At 53.7% G+C, this 26,305-nt stretch overlaps 1 protein-coding gene across 1 annotated transcript; it reads left to right on the top strand.

Moving 5' to 3' along the window:
- On the top strand, nucleotides 1–25,198 carry FCRL4 (Fc receptor like 4). The gene is made up of 12 exons (XM_043569381.1): nucleotides 1–1,268; nucleotides 3,564–3,584; nucleotides 7,255–7,509; nucleotides 8,569–8,823; nucleotides 9,100–9,381; nucleotides 10,392–10,679; nucleotides 17,460–17,573; nucleotides 18,672–18,699; nucleotides 19,604–19,698; nucleotides 19,928–19,996; nucleotides 23,788–23,819; nucleotides 23,918–25,198. Exons 1-12 carry the CDS (start codon nucleotides 1,238–1,240, stop codon nucleotides 24,032–24,034), a joined length of 1,587 nt encoding a protein of 528 aa, XP_043425316.1. The 5' UTR covers nucleotides 1–1,237; the 3' UTR covers nucleotides 24,035–25,198.
- Nucleotides 25,199–26,305: the final 1,107 nt, after the last annotated feature.

Consider the following 26,305-nt stretch of genomic DNA (forward strand, 5'->3'; position numbering starts at 1 on the left):
CTCAAAAATAAATAAAAACATTAAAAGAAGTGTCTTTTCTTCATCTTATTATACTTCCAAGGTCACGGACATCGCCCGGAGCACGAGTGGTGTTCAGTACAAGCCCAAGTTAGAGAAAGGAGCTGTTGTAGGCACATGGAATGTTGTGCTCCAGCAATGCAGATCACTCATACTTCATCCTCTGTCTGATATCTGCCACTCACAGGAGGATCAAGGGTCAGCGAGTCACAGTTGTCTTGGGGGTGAAGATGATGCTGATGGTGAGTGCCATCCACCTTGGTCCATTCTCACTGCTCAGTCCTGGAAAGACACCTCAACTTGGCTGTTACTTCCCCTGAGAATCCTCTCCTGGTTCCCCAGCCCTGGGTTAGATTTCCCTCCTTTTGGACCCTCACAGCGCTTTTCACTCTGTACTGAGACCTTCGCTGGCTCTTCTGCCTGCCCCCATCCCATGAAAGCGTACTGACCCTTGCTTATCCCTGGACTCCCAGCACCCGGCCCCCCGCGTAAGTTACAGCTAGAGAATCCGTGTGCATTCGTCAGGACATTCCTGTAAACAAACTCTAGCTTCCAGGACCCTCAACGGAAAGTTTGGCAGTGCATTCTCCAGGAAGAGCGAGATGGGGCTATAACTGATTCTGCCGTCCACCTGCTAATCAGATCAAAGTTGGTAGCTTCCTGTGAGAAAATGAGTCAGGCTATTTTCATATGTGTCGGACGGAGCGCGAGCTGTCTTATGATTTCGATGCTTCGTCACATGTGGATGCTCAGCCGGAGGTGGTCCGGCGGAGGCCCCTGAGGTCAGAGAAGCGCATTTCGGCCTCGAAGGAGAACCTCTCCTGCTCCGGACTGATTTGAGGACGTCCCTGGATTATGTGATTCACAGCAGGTCTGCAGTCTTGCCTGGCCTCTGGCAGCAGAGAGAGCACGTGTTGCAGGTTCCCTGGAAGCTTCTGAGACTAAGACAACGAAAGCTTTGAGGTGCCGTTCACACCACGAAGTCGGAGTGGTACTTAATCTGCTAGACAGTGACTGTCATCACTGAGAGTCTCTGGCCCTGGGTAACGTGCTGCTGGTATTTTAAGAAACATTCCTGTACTTCCTCTTTTCACTTCGCTATCACAGCCGGCCACACTCAGAGGCACCTTGCTCTACTCACTGCCCAGGGCCGGGACCGGCCAGTCCGTCCGTCCCAGAGCATCCCAGAGCATCCCAGAGCATCCCAGAGCACGCGCCGATGCTCCTGTGGGCATCTCTGCTGGTCCTGGGTAAGTGGGCGAGCAGAAGCCTCTGCTCTCGGGGGAACCCGAACCTCTCCGCGAGCAAAAGCCCCCCACCCCCTCTGGGCTGCTGAACAAATGGGTTCCACTCCTATTTCAAAATAGTAGGAAATGAACGAGAGGCGAGGTGTTGATCGAACGGTATGGGGGGGGGGAGGGGTTGGGGAATGATTTCCAAAAGTGTGCTCATCGCTTGCTTTTAATTGCCTACAAAAAATTTCCTCCTACTCCCGACGTGGGCCTATTTCGCCACGTAAAATATCCACGGCTAGATTCAGTTACCTCCCTGATCACAGAGGCCCTAAATCAGTGCAAAGGGAACGTGTTCCAAATGTGAGCCGACACAGAAATGAGTTTCTGGCGGGGGGCCTGGGTGGCTCAGTCGGCTAAGCCTCCGGCTTCGGCTCCGGTCATGATCTTGTGGTTCGTGGGTTCGAGCCCCACATCGGGCTCTGTGCTGACAGCTCAGAGCCTGGAGCCTGCTTCGGATTCTGTGTCTCCCTCTCTCTCTGCCCCTCCCTTGCTCGTGGGCTCTCTCTCTCTCAAAAATAAACAAACATTTAAAAAAATTAATAAAAAGAAAGAAAGAAATGAGTTTCTACTGAGACAGTTATTTCCTTCTCTGAATCTTACAGTCATGCCCTGCTCTGATATTTGCAAGACAGGAAATAAGATGATTTCCCTTGGATTCTCCCCCCCACCCACTCCACCTCTGTACTATTTTTCAATATTGGTCCAAGTGAGGCATTAATGTCCTAGCAGCACAAGCTAATACAAATGACCAGTCGGTCACTTGTACACTAAATATTTATTAAGCTCATTTCTTGTTCCTAGCTGCTTCTCCAGACCCTAACTAGGGGCAGAGTTACCAGGGAGGCTGGCACATCACGGGAACTTGGTAAACAGTGAACGAGGGGGGATCGTGGGCACGGGGGAGAACACAGGACACAGAGGACACAGTCTCTGTCCCCAAGAGCCGACACTCTGGTGAGGAACTCAAAGTACAAATGCAAAAGCATTTGGCTTGAAAACAGACCCTAAAAACATTCCACGATGACTCCTGAGAGAATGTGTGGTGACGGTCGTTAATTCTCGCTGATGGCAACTGATGATTAATTGCTGAGCCCCGACCACACCAGATACTTTTCTAACAATACCCCACGTGTGAGTCTACTCCAAGCTTCTAGCAGTCCGTGAGCTGGAACTGTGATAAATCCCACCTTGCCGATATGGGAGCCAAGGCGCAGAGACGGTCTCTCGCCCTTAAGCTCCATACAGCGGCCGTCAGGGGTCAAGTCCACACTCGCAGGAACCGTGCTGTTAGCCGCACCGCATATCCGATTTCCAGTCTCAGCAGCTGTGATGGCTCACTAGAGCCTAGAGCAGAGTGAGGACCCTGCAGCCCAGAGGCATCCGAGAAGGCTTCAAGGAGGAGGTAGATTTCATCAGGGTGTGACCTGCCTTTTCTTGATACTGAAGGGAAGAGCCCCCAGACAAGGAGATGGTGAAGCCTGGTCTGAGCAGCAGCCACACCAGGCTCCTGTTTATGTTTTTTTTTTTTAAAGGTTTATTTATTTTTGGGACAGAGAGAGACAGAGCATGAACGGGCGAGGGGCAGAGAGAGAGGGAGACACAGAATCGGAAACAGGCTCCGGGCTCTGAGCCCTCAGCCCAGAGCCCGACGCGGGACTCAAACTCACGGACCGCGAGATCGTGACCTGAGCTGAAGTCGGCTGCTTAACCGACTGAGCCACCCAGGCGCCCCGAGGTTTATTTATTTTTGATAGAGAGCAGGAGCAGGGGAGGAGCAGAGAGAGAGGGAGACGGGGGATCTGAAGCGGGTTCTGCACAGTCAGCACAGAGCCCCACGCGGGGCTCGAACCCACAAACCCTGAGATCATGACCTGTGCCGAAGCTGGAGGCTTCGCCACCCGGGCGCCCCGCCAGGCTCACGTTTAAAGGACAGTGACAGCAGCCAGCAATGGAAGACTTACTAATTTCACCCACTGAAACAAGACCACGAGGTCACCTTTATGGTCCCCGTGTTGCCGATGAGGAAGGGGAGGCTTGGGCTTCCGTAGCTCGCCCAGCATCGCACCGCTGAAGTCCAGGCCTTCTTCCGCCTGTGCTCTGGCCGCCACGGTGTCCCCTGACTCCTCCGGGTGGTGGGGCTGGGCACGCCTCTCCCGCCCTCGTTGGAGTGGGGCCCCGGCAGGGGGCTCTCTGGGTGGGAGGGTTCAGCTCTGGCCTCGCGTTGACCTTCACCCTCACCTCTCCTTACAGCTCCAGTCTGTGGACAGCTTGGTAAGTAGGCCCCCTCTTTCTTTCCTCTTTTCCATTTCTAGATATTTTAGTGACCGGCCTCTGTCTGGAGTGCTCTTAAGGGGAGACCTGGTCCCCGCATCCCCATCCTGAGGACACAGGCAGGGCAACGTCACCCTGTCCTATGACTCTGACCCCATGAGCCAGAGAGTCATGCTCTCAGGTCATACCTGCCATTGTGTCAGATGAATGGAGGGGGAGGGCTGGGGCGCATGTCACAGAGGTCAAGGAGGGGCGTGCCCGCACCTGATGTGGGGTACTGGCCGCCCTGACAGGTGCACAGAAGCCTGGTTGAGACCTCAGTGAGGGGCACCCAGGATGCAAACATCTCTGCCTCTTCACCTTTCCTGGCCCAACACAGCACCACCCCTACCATGAGCAAGCTCTCCACCCCAAAGTCCAGCAGGCTGTGTAGATGTTTTCCTGGTAACGGCTCAGATCGTGTCGCCTCTGAGCCCCCGCCCTGCTGGTCCGCAGGAAGACCAGGCTTTGGGGGAGCTGTGATCAGGTGTTCTGGTAACCCCCGAAAATCCCTTCAGGACCACTGAGTTCATCCTGGGGGGCTGGTTGCTGTCATCCGGCCCCAGCCAGCAGGAGCCAGGGCCCCCTCATGTACACTGCCTCCTGCGGTTCCTGGGTCTGTGGCCGTCCCCTTCGGTCAGGGGACACAGACCATCTCCCACAAAACCCTGCCTAACTGGGAAGAGATTGTCACTTGGCCAGACTTTGCTAAATGCTCTAGGATGGAGAAGAAAATACACCAAGTCTCTCAGATCAGCCACTAGATGTGGTTACGCTCACTGACTCAGTCCAAACCTCATGAGACCCCGACAAGGTGCGTCTTCTCTGAGCACACAGCAGGGGACAGCTTCCGCGGACCAGTGAGAAACAAGCTGCACATACCAGCGGAAGGTTTCCCTTCCCTCGGGTCCAAGACCCGCCTCCCAGTCCCCCCTTCCCATCCCAGATGCTTCCCAGGAACACGGACAGTAGGGGTTTCTATCCATGGTCACTGCGAACATGGAATCGTCTGTACGATCCTCTAAAGAGAGACAGAAAAAGTCTGTGGAGGCACAAGAACGTTTGCATCACCAAACAGAACAGCAGCTTTTTCGTCGAAAACAAGCATTCCCATTACTCTATAACTTTGCCCCCAACACAGGGAGAGCATCCCCTTTACATTCGGGTGTAACTAAAAGATCTATTTGGGTGTTCTTGCAGACAAAGGTAAGAATGTTTAAAGTCTCCAGCCGTCCTTAAATGTGGACAGTCCTCATGTGAGCGTAAAGGCATTAACGAAAAAGCACGCCTACGGTGGTTCCACTTTAAGATTTTACGATAAATTGCATGCCCGCGTGATTGAGATTTTAGTTTTGGAAAATGGAATATTGCACATGGAAACAATCTGGTTTATTTTCTACTTCACCGGATTTAGATTACCACAGGCAATTCTGCAGAACAAAGCTCGAGTCTCATATTGATTTGTTAAACGTGGTAGGGGCCCCAGCTTCAGGCAGCAGGACAGGAAGTTGGGGGAGGAGGGAGGTAACCAAAACCGCATGAGAGCTCTCCCCACCCCCCCCCCACGCCCCAGGAAGCTTGGCTCCTTCACCATAGAGGCAAGACCACTCCCAGCGCCCCCCACTGGGGGCAGAGGGTGGGGGGGGGGGTCCTCTCCTGGCTCTATTCCCCTGACATCTCCCGACCCAGTACTGGCTGGTAACTGTCCCCAAAGTCATGAATTCCTGCATCTCAGGCAGAATGCGAGAGGTCACTTTGCAATTGTACTTCCTCGGTAACACCGAGAGGTTAGCCCAACAAACTGCTGGCCCAGGCAGCAGGCCACGAAGGGGAAGGGAGTGTGGGTGGAGGTTTCCGATGGTGAGTAGCATCTCAGGGAAGAAAAACATCTCTTTCGCCTTAAGTGTCTCACTGGGGACTGCCAATTAAACAGACAAAAGACAGATTCGCAGGAGAAAGATCTGTATTCCCTTCTTACCAGGGCGCACAGAAACTGCGAGCCCGGGAGGCGGTTGGGACTTGGGGCTCAGATACCGTCTGAGCAGGGAAAGGGGCCAGGGAGGAGGACACTTCTTGGAAAACGAAGGGCTTTCAGGAAAGACACCCCGGCCCTTTGGAGAGCAGACGGCACGTTAGGGTAGTTTCGTGACGTCTGTTTAGTCCTTGCTGGTAAGAGTCCACTGCTCCTGGTTACTCCTGGGGGGCAATTTATAACGGAGTCCTTCTGGGAGGCAGGTAAGGGTGTTCAGAATAAAAAATATATATGAAACCTACTCTGAAATGCCCTCAGCTCAACATAATTTTTCAGGCCACGGTGGTGTATTCTGGGTCCGCTTCAGTGACCAGCCCTCCCAATCTCAAAGGTACAAAACTCAGAAAATAAACACCTAGAGAGGGAAGTGCCTCCATGGCAGTTTGTTGCTGGGGAAATGTAATTAAAAGCAAAATGTTCTCCCAGTCCAGAAATCTTCTCCACAGAGGTGGCAGAGAAAGAAAACACTTGCTGTTGAAGACAAGTCAAACCAGGGTGGGACGGGCATCTCAGGCCATCCGCTAAGAGGTCACCAGGGCACGAGGGAATTTCGACTCCTGACTCAGCTGAGCAGCCCCTCCTCCCACGGCACACAGGTCCCACGGCCAAATAGTCACTTGTCAGGCACAAGGCCCTGATGGTGCCTTCTGTCCCACACAGTTCATCCGAGCTCTATCTCAGTACCTGGGAAGACCACTGTGCAGGGTAACTGGCTTTTAGCCACCCCAGGAAAGAACGTCTGCATAGTCTGGGGCTGGGGCTGCTGTGCGTGTTGGAGCAGGGAGACGTCTCTGCCCCTAGCTGTCCACATCCCAAAAGGCGATGGCTCCTTCCTGAGCAGGACATTCCCCAGTGGTGAGACTGGCAAGTGTCCAAAGATTCACGTACGCTAGAAAGGAATTCTTAAAGAAAAGGAAGGCAGAGAGAAGTCTTTTCCCTGATTTTCAACGGGGAGAATTCAACTCTTACTGCACACGCTCCAGCTCCTGTCTGTCCGTCGGGGTTCCAAAGATCTTAGGGCCTGATTTCATGCAAGGCCCATATTCCACTGTCAAGAAGCAGATCCTTGAGTCTGGGGAGTGAGAAGCTTCTGGCTCCTGGCACTCACGCTCGGTGTGCCTCTGTCTGAGCATCACTATCCCACACCCACTTCGTGTTTCGGTAAAAATACAACTTCTCCATAATTGCATAATCAACCCCCAAATTCCTACACGTCCCCCCCGCAAACCCCGTCGACAGCCCCCACCCCACCACGCGGCCACGCCACACAAAGCCTCCTCTTAGACGGCTGTAACAGGAGGGAGTCAGGAGGGACCGACTGAGGGCCCAGCCCGCATGGCTGCCCTTCCACGGAGAGCGGGGCCGGCTGGGGTCGTCCCCTGGAAGGCCAGCCTGCCCCTACAGACCACAGAGCGGCCACCGCACCCCTGGCAAAGGTGAACGTAGCCAGGAAAGCCGAGCCTAGGCAAACCGTGTTCCTCCCGACGGGGGCTTTCCTGGGGATCCCCCCAAGCCTGGTCCTCGGGTCCGTCCCACACAGACGACCGCGGCGGGGACCACAGGCGTCCCCATCTCAGGCTCTGTCTCTCTCTTCCTCAGAAGCTGCATCCAAACCCGTGATTTCCCTCCATCCTCCATGGACCATCGCCTTCAGAGGAGAGACAGTGACCCTGACTTGCAATGTATTTCACTCCCACGCTCCAGAGAAAATAAAACGGTTCCTTTGGTACCTTGGGAGGAGAATGCTACGCGAAACCCCAGGCAACACCCTGGAGGTCCGTGACTCCGGACAGTACAGATGCCAGACCCAGGACTCGCTCCCAAGTGACCAAGTGAACATGATCTTTTCTTCAGGTGAGCAAGCAGGTGAACTACTTAGACCTTTACAAGTCGTTTCGCGTATCCTCGCCCCCTGGGGTGGGCAGACCTGGGGGCCTTCGCTCAGCGCTAACCCTTGACCTCCAACACCGTCATTTCCCAGGGCCCCTCATTGTCTGTAGGTGTTTTTCAAAGGACTGTCGACAGACAGACGTTAGAGTGTCATTTTCTGACACTACTCAGCAGACATTCCTGTGCCTTTACGGGGAGGAAGGAATTCGTTTAGGGGATTGCAAACTGAGGCTGCTTTAGCCGGTGCCCTCAGGGCCGGCCAGCCTCCTGCAAGAGACAAGACAGGGACACAGATGAGTTCGGAGGAGGGGAGTTTCCCCGTCAGGCCTGTGTCCCTCCCCCTCCCCCTTCCTGACACCCGTCCCTTCTCTCCTCCCACTGTCCCGCCTCAGGGGGCACCCACTCTCTCCCGGTCCTGCTTTGCCCACTTCACAGACAATGGTCTGGACCACCGCATGGGGACCGCGCAGGGGGACAGGCAGTCAGTCCCTGAGTCACCTTACAGGGGACAGAACTGACCTGTCACGAGCGTCTGAAGAGCGGGAGAATGTCCGCCAGGGACCCCGCTCCCCGTCCCTCGCCCCGGGGGTTTGTGTTTGACAAGCCTGCCACAGAGCAAACCCCAGTGCACAGTGACAGTTTCTAGTCTCTTCCCCGGAATCCCCCCCCCCCCCCGCCGACCCCCAGTGACTCCCGCTCGGGGCCCGGGTGAGCCGGTCAGGGGTGATCTGTAACCGCGTTCGGCAAAGTCACGGTGCGGCTCACGGTCACGTTAGAATCCTCATGCTGTGGTTCTGCCCCCGAGTGGCGGGGGGGGGGGTGTCAAGGTGGTGTGTTTGGGGTTCATTTACGACTTGCCGCTGAAGCAGGTCATACAGACTCGGGAGGGAAGGAGTGGGCCCGGGGCAGGAGACGAACCCTGCGAGAGAGACAGGAAAAACACAGCCAAGCCTTGTGATCCGAGCTGCACCCAGAGGAGAGGGCGTCCTCAGCACCAAGCCCCTGTCTGTGTGTGGCTTCCAGGCTGGCTGGTGCTCCAGGCTCCACATGGCGTGTTTGAAGGTGACACACTGGTCCTGAGGTGCCAGACGAGGAGTCGAGAGACACTGACCTCTGTGAAGTACATTTGGAACGGAAAAGTCATCTCCGCCTCCAATCAGAGCCAGGACCTTTCGATACCACGAGCAAGTTCAAACAACAGTGGCTTCTACCACTGCACTGGGCGTGTGGACAAAATGCACACATGGAGGTCAAATACCAAGTCTGTTCAAATTCAAGGTAAACCTTTCATTTCATGCAGATTATCGACTTGCTCACTGTGTGACAGGGCACCCACACATTGCCGTTCCAACGCTGGGTAACGAGGGACGCGTGTCCCCCCGCAGGCAGAGCCGCGGGGCCCTTGCACTCGAGCTGGGGCGGAAAGAGGGGAAGGTGGGGTCCGCCCGGGTCGTGCCTTGTGTCTGAAGTTCCCCAGGACCCAGCAGCCGAGCCCGCCTGCCCCAGGGCCCCCAGGGCCGCCCTCTGAGACCTTGGTTTCCCTCTTCTCTCTAGAACTGTTTCCACACCCGAAGCTGAAAGTCACCCCCTCCCAGCCCACAGAGGGCAGCTCTGTGAACCTGAGCTGCGAAACTCAGCTGCCTCCAGAGCGGCCGGACACTGTGCTTCATTTCACCTTCTTCAGGGACCACAGGGTCGTGCTGTCAGACTGGAGCCGGTCCCCGGAACTGCAGATCACAGCCATCTGGAGACAAGACGCGGGGTCATACACGTGCGGGGCTGCTGCGGCCCAGGGCGTCCACAAGCTCAGCCTCCCGGTGCACGTCTACGTGCAGGGTGAGTGTGGGAGAGCCACCGGCGGGGTGGGGGTGGGGTGGGGGCTTCCCCCACCCCCACAAACTGCTGCCTTCGCGCTGTGCACGTGGGGACCGCCTCCTGATGGGGGCGGCTGGCCCTGAGAAGCGAGGTACGGTGATCAAAGAACCACCACCATTTTTCTAAAAACTCAGCCTTCCTTGGGAACCGTAGCGCCTAGGAACGCTAGCGGCCGACTTCGATGCAAGGGTTCGGGGAGACGAACGCGAGCCAGACGACGAGGCACCCTGCTCCTTACTGAGCCGGCACCTTCTAGAAGGCCAGATCTGGGGCGAACTACGGAGGGGCTAGGCGTAGCCTCTTCCCAAGCAATAGCCACCCAGAGCGGGAGCGCCCGCCCAAGAACGGGACACACACACGTGCAAAGATCAATACAATCACCATCTCGTCTTAGGCACCTGAGCAGGGTTCCCAGAGACAGGTGTGGTCCAGCCCAGTGCCAGCCACCGCCTGTCACTGCAGACAGGTCACGGTCACCTGTCGCCGCAGACGATTCAGACGGCCGCCAGGACCTCAGACAAAACTCAAACGCTGCTTTCTCTCTCCTGGGACTTCATGTCTCAGGATGGAAACAGGACGTTTAGTGAGGGTCTGGGTCCCAGCTGCACAGTCTATGTGCTACAACACCAGCACCTGCTGGCGAGTATATCTTTTTTTTTTAATGTTTATTTATTTTTGCGAGAGAGAGAGGCAGAGCACGAGTGGGGGAGGGGCAGAGAGAGAGGGAGACACAGAATCCACAGCAGGCTCCAGGCTCCGAGCCGTCAGCCCAGAGCCCGACGCGGGGCTCGAACTCACGAACCTCGAGACCATGACCTGAGCTGAAGTCGGACGCTTAACTGACTGAGCCACCCAGGGGCCCCACGCTGACAAGTAGATCTTATCTTAAAGTCACGTAAAGAGTGACCCCGTCCGACACGCCAGCTCCCCCCTGCCCCCAGGTCCTCACCCGCTGTCTCGTGTCCACGCAGGGGTCCCGGTGTCCGGAGTGCTCCTGGAGACCCAGCCCCCGGAGGGCCGGGCACTTGCGGGGGAGCCTCTGGTCCTCATCTGCTCCGCGGCCGAAGGCACAGGGGACACCACGTTCTCCTGGCACCGGGAGGACACGGGGGAGAGTCTGGGGAGGAAACGCTGGCGTTCCCAGAGGGCGCAGCTGGAGATCCCTGCGGTCGGCGGGAGCCACGCGGGGGGCTACTTCTGCACGGCCGACAACGGCCACGGCCTCGCCTGCAGCGCGGTCCTGAACGTCACTGTCACAGGTGAGCCGTCCTCTCCAGCGGCCTCAGCGTGGCTTCCTCAGGTTGGGGGTGGGCGTGGCCAACGCCGCTGGTGATTCTGCCTCCTCTGGTTCCACTTTGCCATCTTCCACCGAGATACAGTTTCTTCGTGGGAACGTTGATAGGGCACGTGGGCGTGGCCGGCAGGCAGGAGCCGTTTCTCGCCCCGGAGACGACCGCACGTGCCTGTCCTCTGACCCGTCGCGTGCTGATGTCAAAGAGCCGCGTCAGCTCGTTACCGGCATCGCAGGGTCGTCCGTGTCAAGGGCACGCGTCTCTCAGGGAGGCATCGGGGCCCATTGCGGCCTCCTGCGGCCCAACAGGACCAGCCATCCTGCAGGCCTGACGGTCTCAGGGCCCAGACTGCAGGGCAGGGGAGGGGACGCAGGCCCGGTCACGTGCGCTCAGGGGACGGGCCTTCCGTTGGGCCCCACTGTTGGGCCCCTGTGTCTCTCCCTCTGTCCCCAAGAAGCCACAGCGGCCAGGCTCCCGCGCGGAGTTCCCAACCCCGTCGGCACCGGGCTTTCTCCGGCACCCGAGTTGCGCTGACGAGGGTGGACGGGCCTCCACGTTGCTGGGGTCAACGGCAATTCTGTCTCCGTGTTACTCAGCTGGTCACCAGCTCTCGACACAGCTGGCCCTGCCTTCCTTCCGGGACCACGTTCTTCCTTGACTCACCAGACGCGCTCTGTCCCCTGCCCGTGGCCAGACACTGGGTCTAGGCTTCCCTCACCGAGTCCTCCCATCTCTCCGGGCCTCTGTCCTCCGCCCTCCCTCCGTGCCCACTGTCTGCACTGTCTCACCCTGTCTCGTGACTTTAAACTTTTTTTTTACATTTATTTATTTTTGAGAAGCAGAGTGTGATGAAGCGTGAGCGGGGGAGGGGCAGGGAGAGAGGGAGACACAGAATCCGAAGCGGGATCCAGGCTCCGAGCCGTCAGCACAGAGCCCGACGCGGGGCTCGAACCCACAGACCGTGAGATCATGACCTGAGCCGAAGTCGGACGCTCGACCGACTGAGCCACCCAGGCGCCCCCCCACCCTGTCTTGTGACTTTAAATTCACCTCGGACTTTTATTTACCCACGACTCCCACACCCCCTACAGCTGAGACCTCTCACGCGTCCAGCGCACAATCCACATGTTCCACAGCAAGGGCTCGTCCGCATCTTCAAACTGAATTCATCCCAAGTTTTGGTTGTGCCCCCGAACCAACGGCTCCTGCTTTGCCGCATCGCCCGGGACATCGAGCCCCACCCTCCTCCTTGCTGAGGCCAAAACTCAGGCCTGCCTTTTGTTCCGTCTTGCGCATCTAGGCCACCTGCGCGTCTCATCCAGCTGGCTTTTCAGGATAGGCGGGGACCTGAGCCACTCCCGGAGCCTCCCCTGCCCCCTGAGTCACCAGTATTCCCTCCCTGCGTTATTGCGGCAACGCCCCCATGGGCCTTCTGTGTCCGCGTTTGCTCTCCACAGCCCCTTCCCTGCACAGCATCCCAAGGAGCCTGTACCTCACTTTGCTCTTCTGTACAAAGCCCTGTCTGCTGGCTTCCCGTCTCCTTCAGGGTGACGGCCATCGTCCACCAGGTCCCGCGGCTCTGCAGGACCTGCTCTCCCTCCTCCCTCCCCTCACTTCCTCCACTCCAGCCACCGCGGCCCCCTGTCTCTTCCTCAAGCCGTCCAGTCATATTCCTGCCTCAGAGCCTTTGCACTGCTCTTTGTGATAGCCTCATACTCACCCCTCACCTCCCCCAGTGAGACCTTTCCAGTGAGACGTGCCCAGACCACCCTGGCCCTTCCTCCCCAGGGCCCCTGTGTCGTTCCTCAAAGCGCTTACCCCCACCGGCCCTGCCGTGTCTCTCTGTCCCTCCCACAGCTCCCATACTAGCCTCCCGAAGGCAGGTCTGTATTCTGACCGCTCTTGTATCCCAGGTGCCAGGACCAGGGCTTGGCCCACAGTAGGCATTCGATAAACACCTACTGAGTGAATGAATGTGACACACACGGTTATACTGACTTCAGCAACTATCCCGGAAAAGGAAGATGGCCCTGGTGTCTCCATTCTACTGAAAAGAACTCTGAGGCTCAGAAAGGTGTGGCAATTCGTGTAAGGTCACAAAGCTCACACCTGCACACAATCGCGTAGCTGTGAGAGGCGGAGGGCAAGGTCAGAAGTCCTCCGAGGAAGTCCCCGCCGTCAGCCACACTGAACGGGCCCAGAGCGGTTGGCCCTGACACAGCCGTGGACCGAGCAGGTGGCTCAGGGGCTGTGGGACGGGGGGCTGCTGTGGGGGCCGCCCGGCTGCCGTGCAGTTTCCCTTCAGCTCCCTCGGGGCGAGTCCTGTGATCACAGGGGCCCTCCCCGGTCAGGTCTTCCCACACACAGGTGCCACGGGAGCGTCCGCCTCTCACTCTGGAAATTTCTCAGTGAACGCTGTGAGTGGGTGTGGTCCCGGCACAGATGGGCAGAGACCGAGCCTGGTGTCACGCTCGTGGCATTTCTAGAGGGAGAAGAGGCTAGCACAGCCAGAAGCCGCCGAGGGGCGCCCCCCAGAAGATGATGCGCCGGCCCTGAACCCCAGAAAGGCTCTGCAAGCGGGAGGGCGGCCTCTGGGGAAAGGGCTCTTGTACCGAAACAGGTGTCCTCGGGGAGCCCAAAGGCGACACTCCCTGAAGTGGGCAGGAGAGAGTCTGCTGGAAACTCAGAGCTGAGTGTGAACATGTTCCTCTTCCTTACGGAGGTTAAGGTCAGTACAAGGGACCTGAGTCCTTGCCCACGCGTGCCGTCGCACTGGCGTGCACGACTCTAACGGGTGTCATCCTCCGCTCTCACGGAGTAAGCAGACGTCGAGGGTTGGGTTGGCCAATGACAGAGAGGGGATTTCTCACAAAATCTTTTAAATTCGTGGGCCTTATTGCAAAACCTCTGTGCGCAGAAACGGGAGAGCTTCCGGCAGCAGAGAACTTCTGGCAGTCTGCGCTCGTGTGGTTTCCCCCACAGGAATGCATTTCTCACCGGCCCGGAGGCCGGAAGTCTGAGATCAGGACGCCTGCGTGGTCGGTTCCGGGAGGGCCCTCTCCCCGCCTTGCAGACAGCCTTCCTGGAGCACCTGTGTCCTCACATGGCAGAGAGGGGTGACGGGGGCGGGGTGTCTTCGGGTGTCTCTTCTTGTAAGGACACTATTCCCGTCATGGGGCCCCCCCAGACCTCACCTAAACCTGATGACCCCCCCAAAGGCTCCATCCCCAAAACCGTCACACTGGGACTCCAGGCTTCTTCAGTATGTGAATCTTGGGGGAGACACAATTCAGTCTGTAGAATGGGCTGAAGGTGGCCGGGGTGGTGCTGTGTGGGAGCAGACCTAACTTGTGGGGACGTCCCCTGAACGGACCGGAAGGTAGCACGAGGTTCCCAAGGGCCTGGGGCGTAGCGTGAGGGTGCCAGACGAGACCTAACACTTGCCTGGACGCCACCCGCCACATCGGGAAGCGTTCAGAGCGCTTCACGTATGTCAACAATACACCAACAACAGCGGAAAAGGAAACTGAGGCACAGGGAGATGAAATAATTGTCTGTGGCCACACGGCCGGAGGAGCCAGGATCTTAACCCACCGATCCAGTTGTGGAGTCTACACCTCCCTCTCTCTTCTCCCACCTGTACTGAGACAGAATTGGCACAATTGGCGGTACATATATGATGATATATACAACATGATGACGTGCTCTATCACGTGGGACGACTGCCGCAACGGGCGGGTTAACACTCCACCACCTCACACCAGCATCGTGCGCGCACGGGTGTGCGTGGGGAGGACACTTAGGACCTGCTCTCGGCAACTATCACGTGTGCGGCGCGGTGTCCCGAACTGCAGCGACCACGCTGTGCGTTACACGCCCCGCACTGGCTCCTCCCATGACCGGAAGGTTGTGCCCTTTGACTAACATCCGCCATCTTGCTCTCCCCCCAGAGCCCCTGGCCACCCCAGTTGCTCTGTTTCTACGACTCGGGCGTTTCTAGATTCCACATCTAAGTGAGCTCTTACAGTCTTTGTCTTTCTGTCTGACTTATTTCACTTAACATAGTACTCTCAAGTCTCATCCATGTTGCTGCTAATGGCAGGGTATCTTTTTTATGGCTAATAGTGCATCGTATATATGATGGAATACTATATATAATATATACGGTGAAATATATGTATGATGGAATATTATATATATATGGTGGAATATCATATACATTATATATGACAGAATATTATGTATAGAATATATATGATGGCATATTATATATAATATGTGATGGAATATTATAATACATATGGTGGAATATTATATATATGATTGGATATTATATATAGTATATGATTGAATATTATATATGATTGAATATTATATATAATATATTATGGAATATCATATACATTATATATGATGGAATATTATGTATATAATGTATATGATGGAACATTATATATTATATATGTGATGGAATATTATATATAATGTATGTGATGGAATATACATCATATATATATAATAATGACATATACCATATTTTCTTTGTCCAATTGTTTGTTAATAGACGCTGAGGTATTGTCCTGTCTTGGCTACTATAAATAATGCTGTCAAGAACATGGGGAGACAAATGTCTCCTCCAGATAGTAATTTCATTGTCTTCAAATGCATAGCCGTAAGTGAGATTGCTGGGTCACACAGTAGTTCTGTTTTTAATTTTTTTAAGGAACCTCCATACTGTTCTCCACAGTGGCTGCACCAACGCGCATTCCCACGAACAGCGCATGTGGGTTTTCTCCACATCCTCGCCGACACTTGCTACTTCTTGTCTTTCTGATCATAGCCATTCTGACAGGCGTGAGTCGGTATCTCCTTGTGGTTTTGACTTGCATTTCCCTGTTGATGAGGGATGCTGAGCCCCTTTTCATGTACCTGTTGACCAGTCAGATACCTTCTTTGGAAATCTTTGCATCTATACGCATCAGGGATGTCGCTCTGTACTTTTCTCCTGGCGTCCTTATCTGACTTTGGTGTCAGGGTGATGTTGGCCTCATAAAATAGTTTGGAAGTGCTCACTCTTCTTCGGTTTGGGGAAAGACTTTGAATGGATTGGAGTTAAAATTCTTCTTTAAATGCTTGGTAGAATTCACCGGTGACACCATCTGGCCCTGGGCTTTCTTCATTGGGTGGGTTTTATTATTGACTCAATCTCCTCACTCATTACTGGTCTGTCCAGTCTTCATGAATCAGTCCTGACAGGTTGTATGTTTTTAGGAATTAGCCCATTTCTTCTAGACTGTTGGAGGTGATGGAGCACAACTGTTCTGCGCCTTTCAAACTAAAACATATTTCAACTCCTTTCCCCAGAGGAGCCATTTCTTCTAGGAAATGGGGTTATCAGGGAGGGGAAAGACTTGCTCTCTGCTCGTTAAATCTGGAACTCTAAGTACCCTAGGCATGGCTGATTCTGATTTGGCACAGGTGGACGCCCAGGCGGGCAATGGGGAAAGACTCCCTCTAGGACACACAGCCAAGCTGCTGTGTCCCTGGATTTCTCCCTGGCATTCCACTCCTCTGGTTTAGCTGTCATGGTGGGGGGCGGCTGGCAACTCCCCACGAACACCGTTTGCAGGCAGAATCACTCATAGGTGTGTTGATTTTGTCAGGAAGGGAAAGCATAGAGACAGAAATGCCACCAATGGCCGGTGGCCCTGGGTGCTGAGTGCCTACCTTGTGGCAGGAACCACAGACACAGAGTGCCATGTAGTTAAGTGGGAATCATAATTAACGTTGCTGTGGTTCTGGTACGCGAATGTTCTCTGTGTAATCCCGTGGCATCCGAAGTCTGAACCTGGCTTCTGTCAGGACCAAGAATCTGCATGCAAACACTGCCACCCCCACCGACTCTTTGCCCCTCTAGTCTGGGTTTGCTTTTTAGCCCTTGCCATCACCAGATATGTTATAAATGTATTTGTTTATTGTCTGCCTCCCCTCCCTGGACTGTAAGTTCCATGAGGGCAGGGACCTCACAGTCTTGTTCACTGTTCTGTCCTCAAGGCCTGGCACATGGCAGGACTCAATAAATGGCTCTCGAATGAATGAATGAGTGAATGAGTGAATGAATGCATCAGCCACATGAAATCTCTTGAATGAGGAGAATGGATCCAATGGAAAAGTCAGAAACCCCTGACAACTGAGTTTATGGCTTCCTTCGGCTTCTCTCCTCCCCTTCAGCGCTTCTAGGAGGAGCGAGGCAGTGCTGTTTCCCTCTGGCGTCCCAGCGTGGTTTTAATGGCGAGCCATGTCCGAGCTGCTGCTGGTTCCCCGAGTGCCCGTCAGCAGTGATATGTGCTCTCTTTCTCAGCGGGCTGCCGAACCAGCCTCATGTGGCATCTTCCCGGGTGGCCGGGGCCAATTCCCAAGAGGCCAGAGTACAAGAATACGGACTATCCAGAGAGAGGGTCCCCTCAAATGCTAATCTGGAGCTGGTGTCTGTGGGTGAGCGGAGGGAGCTGGCTGCGTTCTCCCCTCTGCCCTGGCCCCCCAGACCCTCAGCCTGGAGCCTCCTACCGGAGCGCAGGGTCCCGTCCCGCCCCTCAGGCTGCCTCCTGTGTGCACCGGCCCGGGCCTAGCCCTGGTCAGCTAGGTTCCTCTCCCACTCCAGGGCTCAGGACCCCAGCCGAGCTGAGGAAAGTTCCAGGATGTCCTGGCCCTCTCTCCCCGGGGCTCATGCAGGCTCTCCCCCCTCAGGCACTCCAGGGAACAGAATGGGCCTCATTGCTGCGGGAGCCACTGGGGGACTGCTCAGCGTTCTTGTCCTGGCTACAGGCCTGCTGATTTACCGCCGGCACCAGAGGAAGTCAGGTTTGTGTTCTCTCTTACCCGCTGCTAGAGGCCGAGCCCGGTCCCTGCCGAGCACCCCGCTCCCTGGAGCCCCCACCATTCTCCCCCCTCACCGCCCTCAACACCCACAGACATACACCCTCCGCCTGAGGTGTGAACAGGTGCTGTGGTTGAGGGTTGCTTGCAGCTGGCCGGGTTCTCTAAGTCTCGAGTGAAAGGTAGGAAGGAAGTAAACTTCTTAATGTCAAGTTCCAAAAACTTAATACGGACAGTTTCCCCGGGCAGTTTTTTGGCTCAAGTGGTCAGTCAGCTACACACCGCAGCCCATCTGAATCCCCCACAAATGGGCGTTCAAGAGACACCAAAGGGCTGTGGGAAGGGAGGCTGGCTAATCTCTATCCTCCTTCCTCCTTGGAGACTTCCCCATGTCAAAGCCTGAAGCTGCCGTCCTGTGCTCCAAGGGCTGGGCTCTCCACGGGCCAGCCCGCCCTCCTCCCCTCCTCCCCTCCCCGGGGTGGGGGGGGGGGGAGCCGCACACTTCCAGAGGCTTCTGCCTTAGTCCCATCAGGATAGTTCAGATGCGAGAGAGCCTAGTGTGGAAGACGGGCCCAGAAGCTATTTCAGCTCTAGTACAACCACCCTCCAACTCGGCCTCTTGATCTAATCAGCTCGGTTCAACCCACCACGTCGTTCTCAGCACCATGCATGTGGCTGCATGGGCCACTTTGGATCTGGACCACGAGCCTCCTTAGCAGGCCTGAGTCGGAGCCCGAGACTCCTCTGGGCATGAGCACGGATGCTCCGTGACATCCCCTCACTGCTCTGCAAGAGAGACCGTTTGGTCCCCGGCAGTATTCCTTGAGGTGTATCATCTCTGCCTTGAACCCTCGTCAAGTCTCAGACGATTGCATATTCGGCCCAGGAACGTATAGCCCTATCCCCAGCAAGCTACGCGCTTTGTTCAGTCCTTTTCCAGATCATTTTCCTAAAAGTCCAGGACCGGGTGCGTGGTCTCAATGGACTTTTTCTGATGGCCTCTCTAAGCCAGTTTCCCTTCATGAAGCTTTTGGGAAGGAGCGCCCTCTGCTGACACAAATTTGCCTTTGCTTTGTTTTGCAGGAGATGGTTCTCCAGGAAACACAACCAGGTGAGGCCTCAGGCTTTCGGTCTTCCAAGAATAGACTATGCAGGACTGTGGTTTTACAAAATTAGCTCACGTGGTGTCTTTCTGCCCCTGTGGCTAGGTGCCCACATTGTCACATCCCCGGAAATGAGCAAAATCACAACTTCTAGAACCTTCTAACAGTTCGTATTATGGATTTTGCATGTATTTAGATCCATTTATTTGAAATGTATCCATTCACCCAAATGGGTAATACCAAAGATTTTAGGTTTTCTAGGTGGGCGCAGAATATTTCTGGAGCAGACAAGACTCTGGTCAGGCAACGTGTTGCTGTAAATGTGTGCACAACTGTTCCAGCTTTCAGGGAAGTCTCACATGTGCACGTGTACTCATCAGACTTTGTGTCTTTAACTTTGGTTTGGAGAATCTGGTTCTTCTACCTACGCATCTCAGTCTTGGGTTATAGCCAGTGCCTGGGAGCACAGACTGTGTCTAATTCCTTCTGGAATTGTCCGGGTAAGACCGTGTGAAGACACTTAGTCAACACCTCCTGGTGATGAGGCGAGGCTTTTTTTAGCCAATTGAGTGTGACCGTTCTGTCTATGGGATGGTTGTTACAATGATGTCAGACACTGGCCAGCCTTGTCCCCAAAAGTCTGCCCATACTGTGGTCCTAGGGTTTCTTTCCAAAGAACAGTCCGGCTCTATATGGACCTACTGAAGGTCCAGTTAAACCATTCCTGGTCTCTGGTCCCCTGCCATCTGCTGATTCCCCTCTCCTCTTCCCCGCCCCTCCACGCCCCTTCCTCTCTGGGTCCCTGGCCCCCGCTGTCCGCCGATGTCCCCCTTGCCCCTTCTTCTCTGGCCATCCTGCTGCTGTGCATCTTATGATGTTCCAGGGATGATCGCGTGTTTCCATGTGTCACAGGAGCTCTCCCGCCACAGGCCCAGGACAGGCCCCCCATGGCAGGTGCCAGGGACAGAAAGACAGCCCAGTGGAGCTCCAGCATTTGTACAGCAATGGTGAGGAGTCCCCGTAGGGAAGCTGCTCCCGCCTGAGCCCGGGAAAGATAATGTGCTGGATGCCTGGAGAAAGCCCTGGTGTCCTTACGGCATCCCAAACCCAGACGCCCCGAGAAATCACTGCTTCATTCTGTGTCCAAGAAGCGTGGGGAGGAAGCTTAGGAAGAAACCTGTGTAGCACATAACCACTGATGGCAGCATCCTTGAAAGTGCCATTTCTCCTTTCCAGGGAGTCTCGGAGAGGGACACTTGGTATATTCTGAGATCCAGACTATTCGACCGGGGCAAGAAGGGGAAGGTAAGTCACTGGGGAAGATCCTGGTTGCAAACTATACTCCTTCATTCAACACGTGTTTACTGAGTACCCCCTACGTGCTAGGCGCTGCAGTGAGTACACGGAGTCGATCGGCAGACAAGGCAGGTGGAAATCCCTGTAGGCGGAGCTTAGATTCCAAAGAGAGAAGACAGACTCCAAAAGATGCTTCGTGTATCTCCTGACGATCAGATCCTTCTGATCGATATTGTGACCGTGAAGGCGGACGTCTGAAAATTTCCCTGAAGTAATGAATTAAGTATTTAAGTAATGAGGTTTACAAGCCACCTGCTATGTGGTGAGAACGTGTGTAGATACACGTTCACATAACGTATATAAATATAGACACATATGTTCGGTTCATTCATCTAAACAGCCCCATGTAGCCAATATACAGAACAAGCGAGACTGAGGCCTTAATTACAAAAATGTGTTTCCCCACTGTTTCTTGAAACTTTGCTCTGCGGGAGATCTTCCCACACGCTCAGGGTGAACATTTTGGCAGCAAAGGCTTTTCAGTACACTCTCCATTCTCGTAGGTAACAGACAGCAGGTGGACACGGCATGTCACAGTGTCAAGTCAGCAGCTAGAATATCCAGTTCAAGATGTTCATCAAAGCTTAGCCCTCCGCTAGTTCAGGCAAACTTCAGAACGGGAGCTGGTGGCGGTGAGAGGGCAGGGTGGAGTTGGCCTCTCTGTTTCTGTGGCTGGTCTCCCTTCAGCATCCTGGAGGGTGCTGGGGACCTGGGTGGGAAAGGACTCGCCCGGCTGGTGCTTGGGAGCTGGCGTCCACCTGTCTGGCAACAGGTGCAGAAGAAGGCCGTTCCTTGAGAGGTGAGTGAGTGCTGTCTTCTGACTTCCTGCCTGACACTCTTTCCTGCCGCTCCTTGGTACAGCGGCCGTCTCTAATCCAGTTTTTGTGACCCTTCAGTGGCCTCATCCCCACCTGTTCGCATCCAGCTTCCCACCGTTGGAGTCCTTTGGGAGCCGTGGGCCCTACTGGGCTGGGGCTCCATGGCTGCACTCCCGTCTTCTGTCCAAGCTGGACACATCCGTCCATGGGGACACCTAAGGATAGGTGACAGATAGTCAATTAATTTTAACAAGTGTATCCAGTCCCAGACCCACCCCCACCATCAGGACATAGAACACTCCCAACACCCCTCCTGCCCCTTTGCAGATAACTTTTCCAGCTCCGCCCCAGCCACCAATGGCCCACTTTCTGTCTCTGGAGTTTTGCTTCTCTATAATTTCATGTAAATGAAATCATATGCAATGTAGTCTCTTTGTCTGGCCTCTTTCCCATAACATAGTGTTTTGCAACTCATCCATATTCTAACATATTCTAAGTAGTTCACTGCTACTTTTTTTGATGTGGAAAAAGCTGTACATATTTAATGTATACAACTGGACGATTTGAGGATAAGTATATGCCAGCGAAGCCATCACCCTCCTCAAGGCCAAAAGCATGGGTAGTATCTCCTAAAATTTTATTCCACCCATTCTTATTTTTTATTATGATCATTACTATCATCATCATGATTATTATGTGTGTGTGTGGTTAGGACACTTAACACAGATCTACCCTCTTAGCAAATCGTAAGTGTGCAATACACTATCGCCAGCTACAGGCACAGTGCTCCCTAGTGGATCCACAGAACTCATCCTATGTAACTTAAACCCTGTACCCTTTGACCATTCCTTCTGTTCCCCCTCCCACAGCCCCTGGGTACCACTATCCTACCGTCTGTTTCTATGAGCTTGGCTATTTCAGATTCTGCACATAAAGTGAGCATGTGCAGGATTTTTCTTTCTGTGTCTGGCTTCGTTTACTTAGCACAGCAACGTCCAGGTCCACCCATGGTGTCAAAATGTCAGGATTTCCTTCTTTGTTACGGACGAATTATATTCCAGTGTGTGTGTGTGTGTGTGTGTGTGACATATTCTTTACCTATTCATCTGTTCGGGGACACTTAGGTGGTTCCCATGTCTTGACTACCGTGAATAATGCTGTAGCAAACACGGGGTGTAGCTATCTCTTCAGGATCCTGATTTTTAATTCCTTTGGGTGCAAACCCAGAAATGGGATTGTTGGATCATATGGTAGTTCTATTTGTAATTTTTTGAGGACCCTCCATATTGTCTTCCACGGTGGCTGCATCAACTTACATCTCCACCAACAGGGCACAAGGGCTACCTTTCCTCCTCTTCCTCCCCAACACTTGTTAGCTCTTGCCCTTGTAATGACAGCCATCCTAACGGGTGTGAGGTGACATCTCATGGTGGCTTTTATTTGTATGTCTCTAATGATCAGTGATGTTGCCATAGTACCTTTCCAGCCTCTGCTGGCCATCTGTCTTTGGAGAAATGTATATTCAGGTCTTTTGCCCGTTTTTAGTTGAGGCAGTAGTGGGAGGATTCTGGCTATTGAGTTCCCTGTGTTCCTTATATATTTTGGATATTGACCCCTTATCAGGTATATAGCGAGCACATATTTTCTCCCACCTCATAGGTGGCTTTTCCAAATACAGCAGCTCACTTGCAAATTAAAATCCCCTATATCTTCGTAGTAGAAATCTCCACTGTAGTCTAATCTTGCACTTGTGTTACAAATGGCATTAGGGCCTTCCCAAGATCACAAATCCAGCAAAAGACGAACCAAAGACCAAGTCTTCTGTCTTGCTGCAAGATCTCCTGCTTATAGAGCCTATCACCGTCCTTGACCAACACTGACCACCTGCCTTGTCCGTCACTTGGCTTTCTCAGCCACCCCCATGAGTCAGGACCCTTTGAGTGGCAGAATCAGAACTGCCTCCAAGTTGTTGGGGTTAATTGAAGGCGTCTTCTAGAATTACCTTGATCATGTACTGTTGTTCACACTCTTTAACGGATTTGTCAGAACACCACTGAAGCTGAGCACTGTGTTGGTGGACAACTTCTATCTCAGGCACTTTATTTACTAATGATCTGTAGCAAGACTTCTTCCCCAGTTCCCTGAGGTTTGCAGGTAACCCCTAAAATTGTACACATAGTTCGACACGTATGACTATAATTCTGGGAAGAGAGAACCTAGGTTCTATCACATCGTTAAGAAGATCTGTAACCCTGAAAGGTCGATGGTAAGAACACAGTGATAAAGAGAAGCCTCAATTGTCCCAGAAGCATTTTTTATTAGGCTCTGTCTCCATACATCACTATGTGGCTATGATGCTTCCATCCAGTTCTCTGAGACTCTTAATTCCCAACACGTAGGATCTGGCAAATCCCATCAGCTAAACCTCCCTCTCACTGCAGCTCCCTTTCTGGAGAACCGTGGAGATAAAGCTAAGAACGAGAACCCGTTAACGTGACAGAGGGTTTTCCCGCGGGCACGCACGTGAAGCGCTCTCATGGGAACCCGCCGAGCAGTCAGGGGGGTACTCTGAGGTTGGAGTCAGGAGGAGGTGCTGTTAGCTAAGAGAGGCAAAGATTAAAGCAGAGAGAAATTCTGTGTTGACACGTGGTAAAGGCAGGAAGCAAGGTTTCTTGGCGTGGTCGTGAGGAAGGACCTTACAGATCAATGGAGATTACAGACAGCTTGCAGAGGGCTGGGCTACGAAACGGTAAGACAGAAAACCACCTGTGCTGCGGGGCACATTGGGGGTCGGGGGTGGGGGGGGAGCAGAAGCACCGGTGCAAAGGGTTCAGTGGCTCCCAGCCTCTGGGGGGAAAGCTCGCAGCCTGGGTTGAGCGGGTCGGGATGCCCGTAGTTCAGTGAGTGCCTTTCCCTCCACAGCCAGTGCCTCCGGAGCGTCCCTAGAGGACAAGGTGAGTGTCCGTCCCTGCCTGTTTTCTCTCCCACCACTCCCCACAGCCCCATCCTCTCTCCCTGTTCCCGAATCTCCTCCCTCTTCTTTCCACCCCAGCATGCCACCGTTATCTACTCCTCGGTGAAGACACAGCTCCAAGGGGACTCTGCTGGAAAGGTCAGGTCTCAGCATGGAGATGCCACGGACAGTTATGAGAATGTCCCACCTGCATGACTCATCCCTGCCCCGAAGCCCCAGCTCAGTGTAGTCCTCAGGGTCCCGGGAGTGACCAGCTGGTCCCAACTGCCCACGTGCTTTCACATCTGCAACTCCTGATTCACCTTCTCTGAACTGGTGATGGGGCAGCTGCTGAAAGACTTGCTCAGGTGACCAGGATCACGGGTAAGAGAAGACCCTGGACCCCTGCTCGGAGCCTAATGTCATGTGCTCCCCACGGTCCCATTTAGGGAAAAGGAAGAAGGGTGGAGAAGCACTCCTGTTGAAAAACAGAAGCACAGGTTTTGGTGATTTGGGATTTGCACAAAGGCTCAGGTCTCTGCTCAATGCATCCCCAACAACTGTCCCACTTGGGGTCATCTGCATCGGTTGGCTTAACCATACGTAGTGCCCAGGTCCTTCCCACACCAAGCCCAGGGCCACCTCTCCTGCCTACACTGCTTATGTCAGGATTGCGCTGTAGACAAAAGAATCCACACCACTAGTTTGCAGAAAAAAGAATTTAAATAGGGTATTAATTAATTAATTGGGGTATTAAGGAGCAGGCTCTAGGCTGAGCTTCCGAAAGCAAAAGGTAATTATGTTAATGTTATTTAAGACAAAGATTTTCCACACTAGAGAAAAAAAATACAAAAACAAAATTAATAACCCTACAAACTTGAATTGGAAATATCTGCAGAAGTTGATATCAAGCTCTTTTTAAAAAAGATATTTATTTCCTAGGTCTGTCCACTGGAAAGGCCTAGAAATAATTAGCAACCCAACAGCAGTGAGCATCCCTCCCACAGGCTGTGCTTTCCAAACACAATTTCCCACCCAAGGGTACTGGGCTGTCTTTCCTGCAGGAGGCGTGTCTTTAGTTACCAAATAGTTGATATGAGAATAAGTAATTCTTCCAATAAATGAAGAAGGGATGAAAGGCACAGAAAACCACTCTTTTGATGGCAAATTTCATGGAACACCCACTGATTAGGTTAGCATCAAAAACCAGACAGCCTAACACTCTGTGCCTCCTGATGGAAGTATTCGATGTCACCTACAAAGTACTCATGCCCAAGATATCAAAATTGAATCCAATCAAGTTTCTAGACCCAACAACCAGCTGACAGGAAATACGAGGGGCTACAGCAATCAATAAAATCCATGCTGTGGAAAAATCTACAGGACAAGTGACCCAGTTTCTTCAACAAGCAAATGATAAGAAGAAGGAAGGGAAGGAGGGGAGGGGAGAGAAAAAAGGAAGAGAAGGGGAGGGGAGGGGAGAGAAAAAAAGAAGAGAAGGGGAGGAGAGGGAAGGGGAGGGGAGAGAAAAAAGGAAGAGAAGAGGAAGGGAGGGGAGGAGAGGAAAGGGAAGGGGAGGGGAAGGGAGGGGAGGGGAGGGGAGGGGAGGGGAGGGGAGGGGAAGGAAGGGAGGAGAGGGGAGGGAGGGAGATGGGGGAGGAGGGGAGGGAAAAAGGAAAGGAAAGGAAAGGAAAGAGGGAGAAAACCTATAAGCTAAGTGAGACTTGACATACATCAACCAAAGAGACCTTATTTGGATCCCACCTCAAACCAAGTTAGGAAAAATACTACTTAGGAAATTCTAAAGGAAATTTGTACACTACTGTTAAGAAATTGTCTGTTTTCGGTATAAGTGATAGTGTTATAGTTATGTTTTTATTTTTTTTACATTTATTTTTGAGAGAGACAGAGCACAAGTGGGGGAGGGGCAGAGAGAGAAGGAGACGCAGAATCCAAAGCGGGCTCCAGGTTCCGAGCTGTCCGCACAGAGCCCGACGCGGGGCTCGAACCCCCAAACCACGAGATCATGACCTGAGCCGAAGTCGGACGCTCCACCCACTGAGCCCCCCAGGCGCCCCATACTTACGCTTCATTTTACAAATAGAGTATTCATCTTTAAGAACTCATACTGGCATATTCGTAGATTAAGTGCCACAGCCTTGTTTGAAACAATCCAGTAGAGCGGGGCAGGTGGATGAAAGGGGGCCAGCCGCGTGCACCATTTCTGAAGCCTGGTGACAGGTACGCTGTGGGCGGAAGGGGCTCACACTAGCTTCTGCTTTGTAGGTTTTTAATCTTCCACAATAAAGCACTAAAATATCCACACCCGGACGCGGTCTCTTTCGGTGACCGCCAGCACCTCCGCCCTGGCGAGGGCGCCCCTCGCCCATCACAGCGGTGGGCTTGTGGTCCCTGCTGGCGTCTTTCCCCCACACCACCCATTCCTGGCGCCGCAGTCGGGCTGTGTTCTCAAACTCGCAGTGAAGT

The sequence above is a fragment of the Prionailurus bengalensis genome, chromosome E4 (assembly GCF_016509475.1).
Source record: "Prionailurus bengalensis isolate Pbe53 chromosome E4, Fcat_Pben_1.1_paternal_pri, whole genome shotgun sequence".
Taxonomy (NCBI): Eukaryota; Metazoa; Chordata; class Mammalia; order Carnivora; family Felidae; genus Prionailurus; species Prionailurus bengalensis.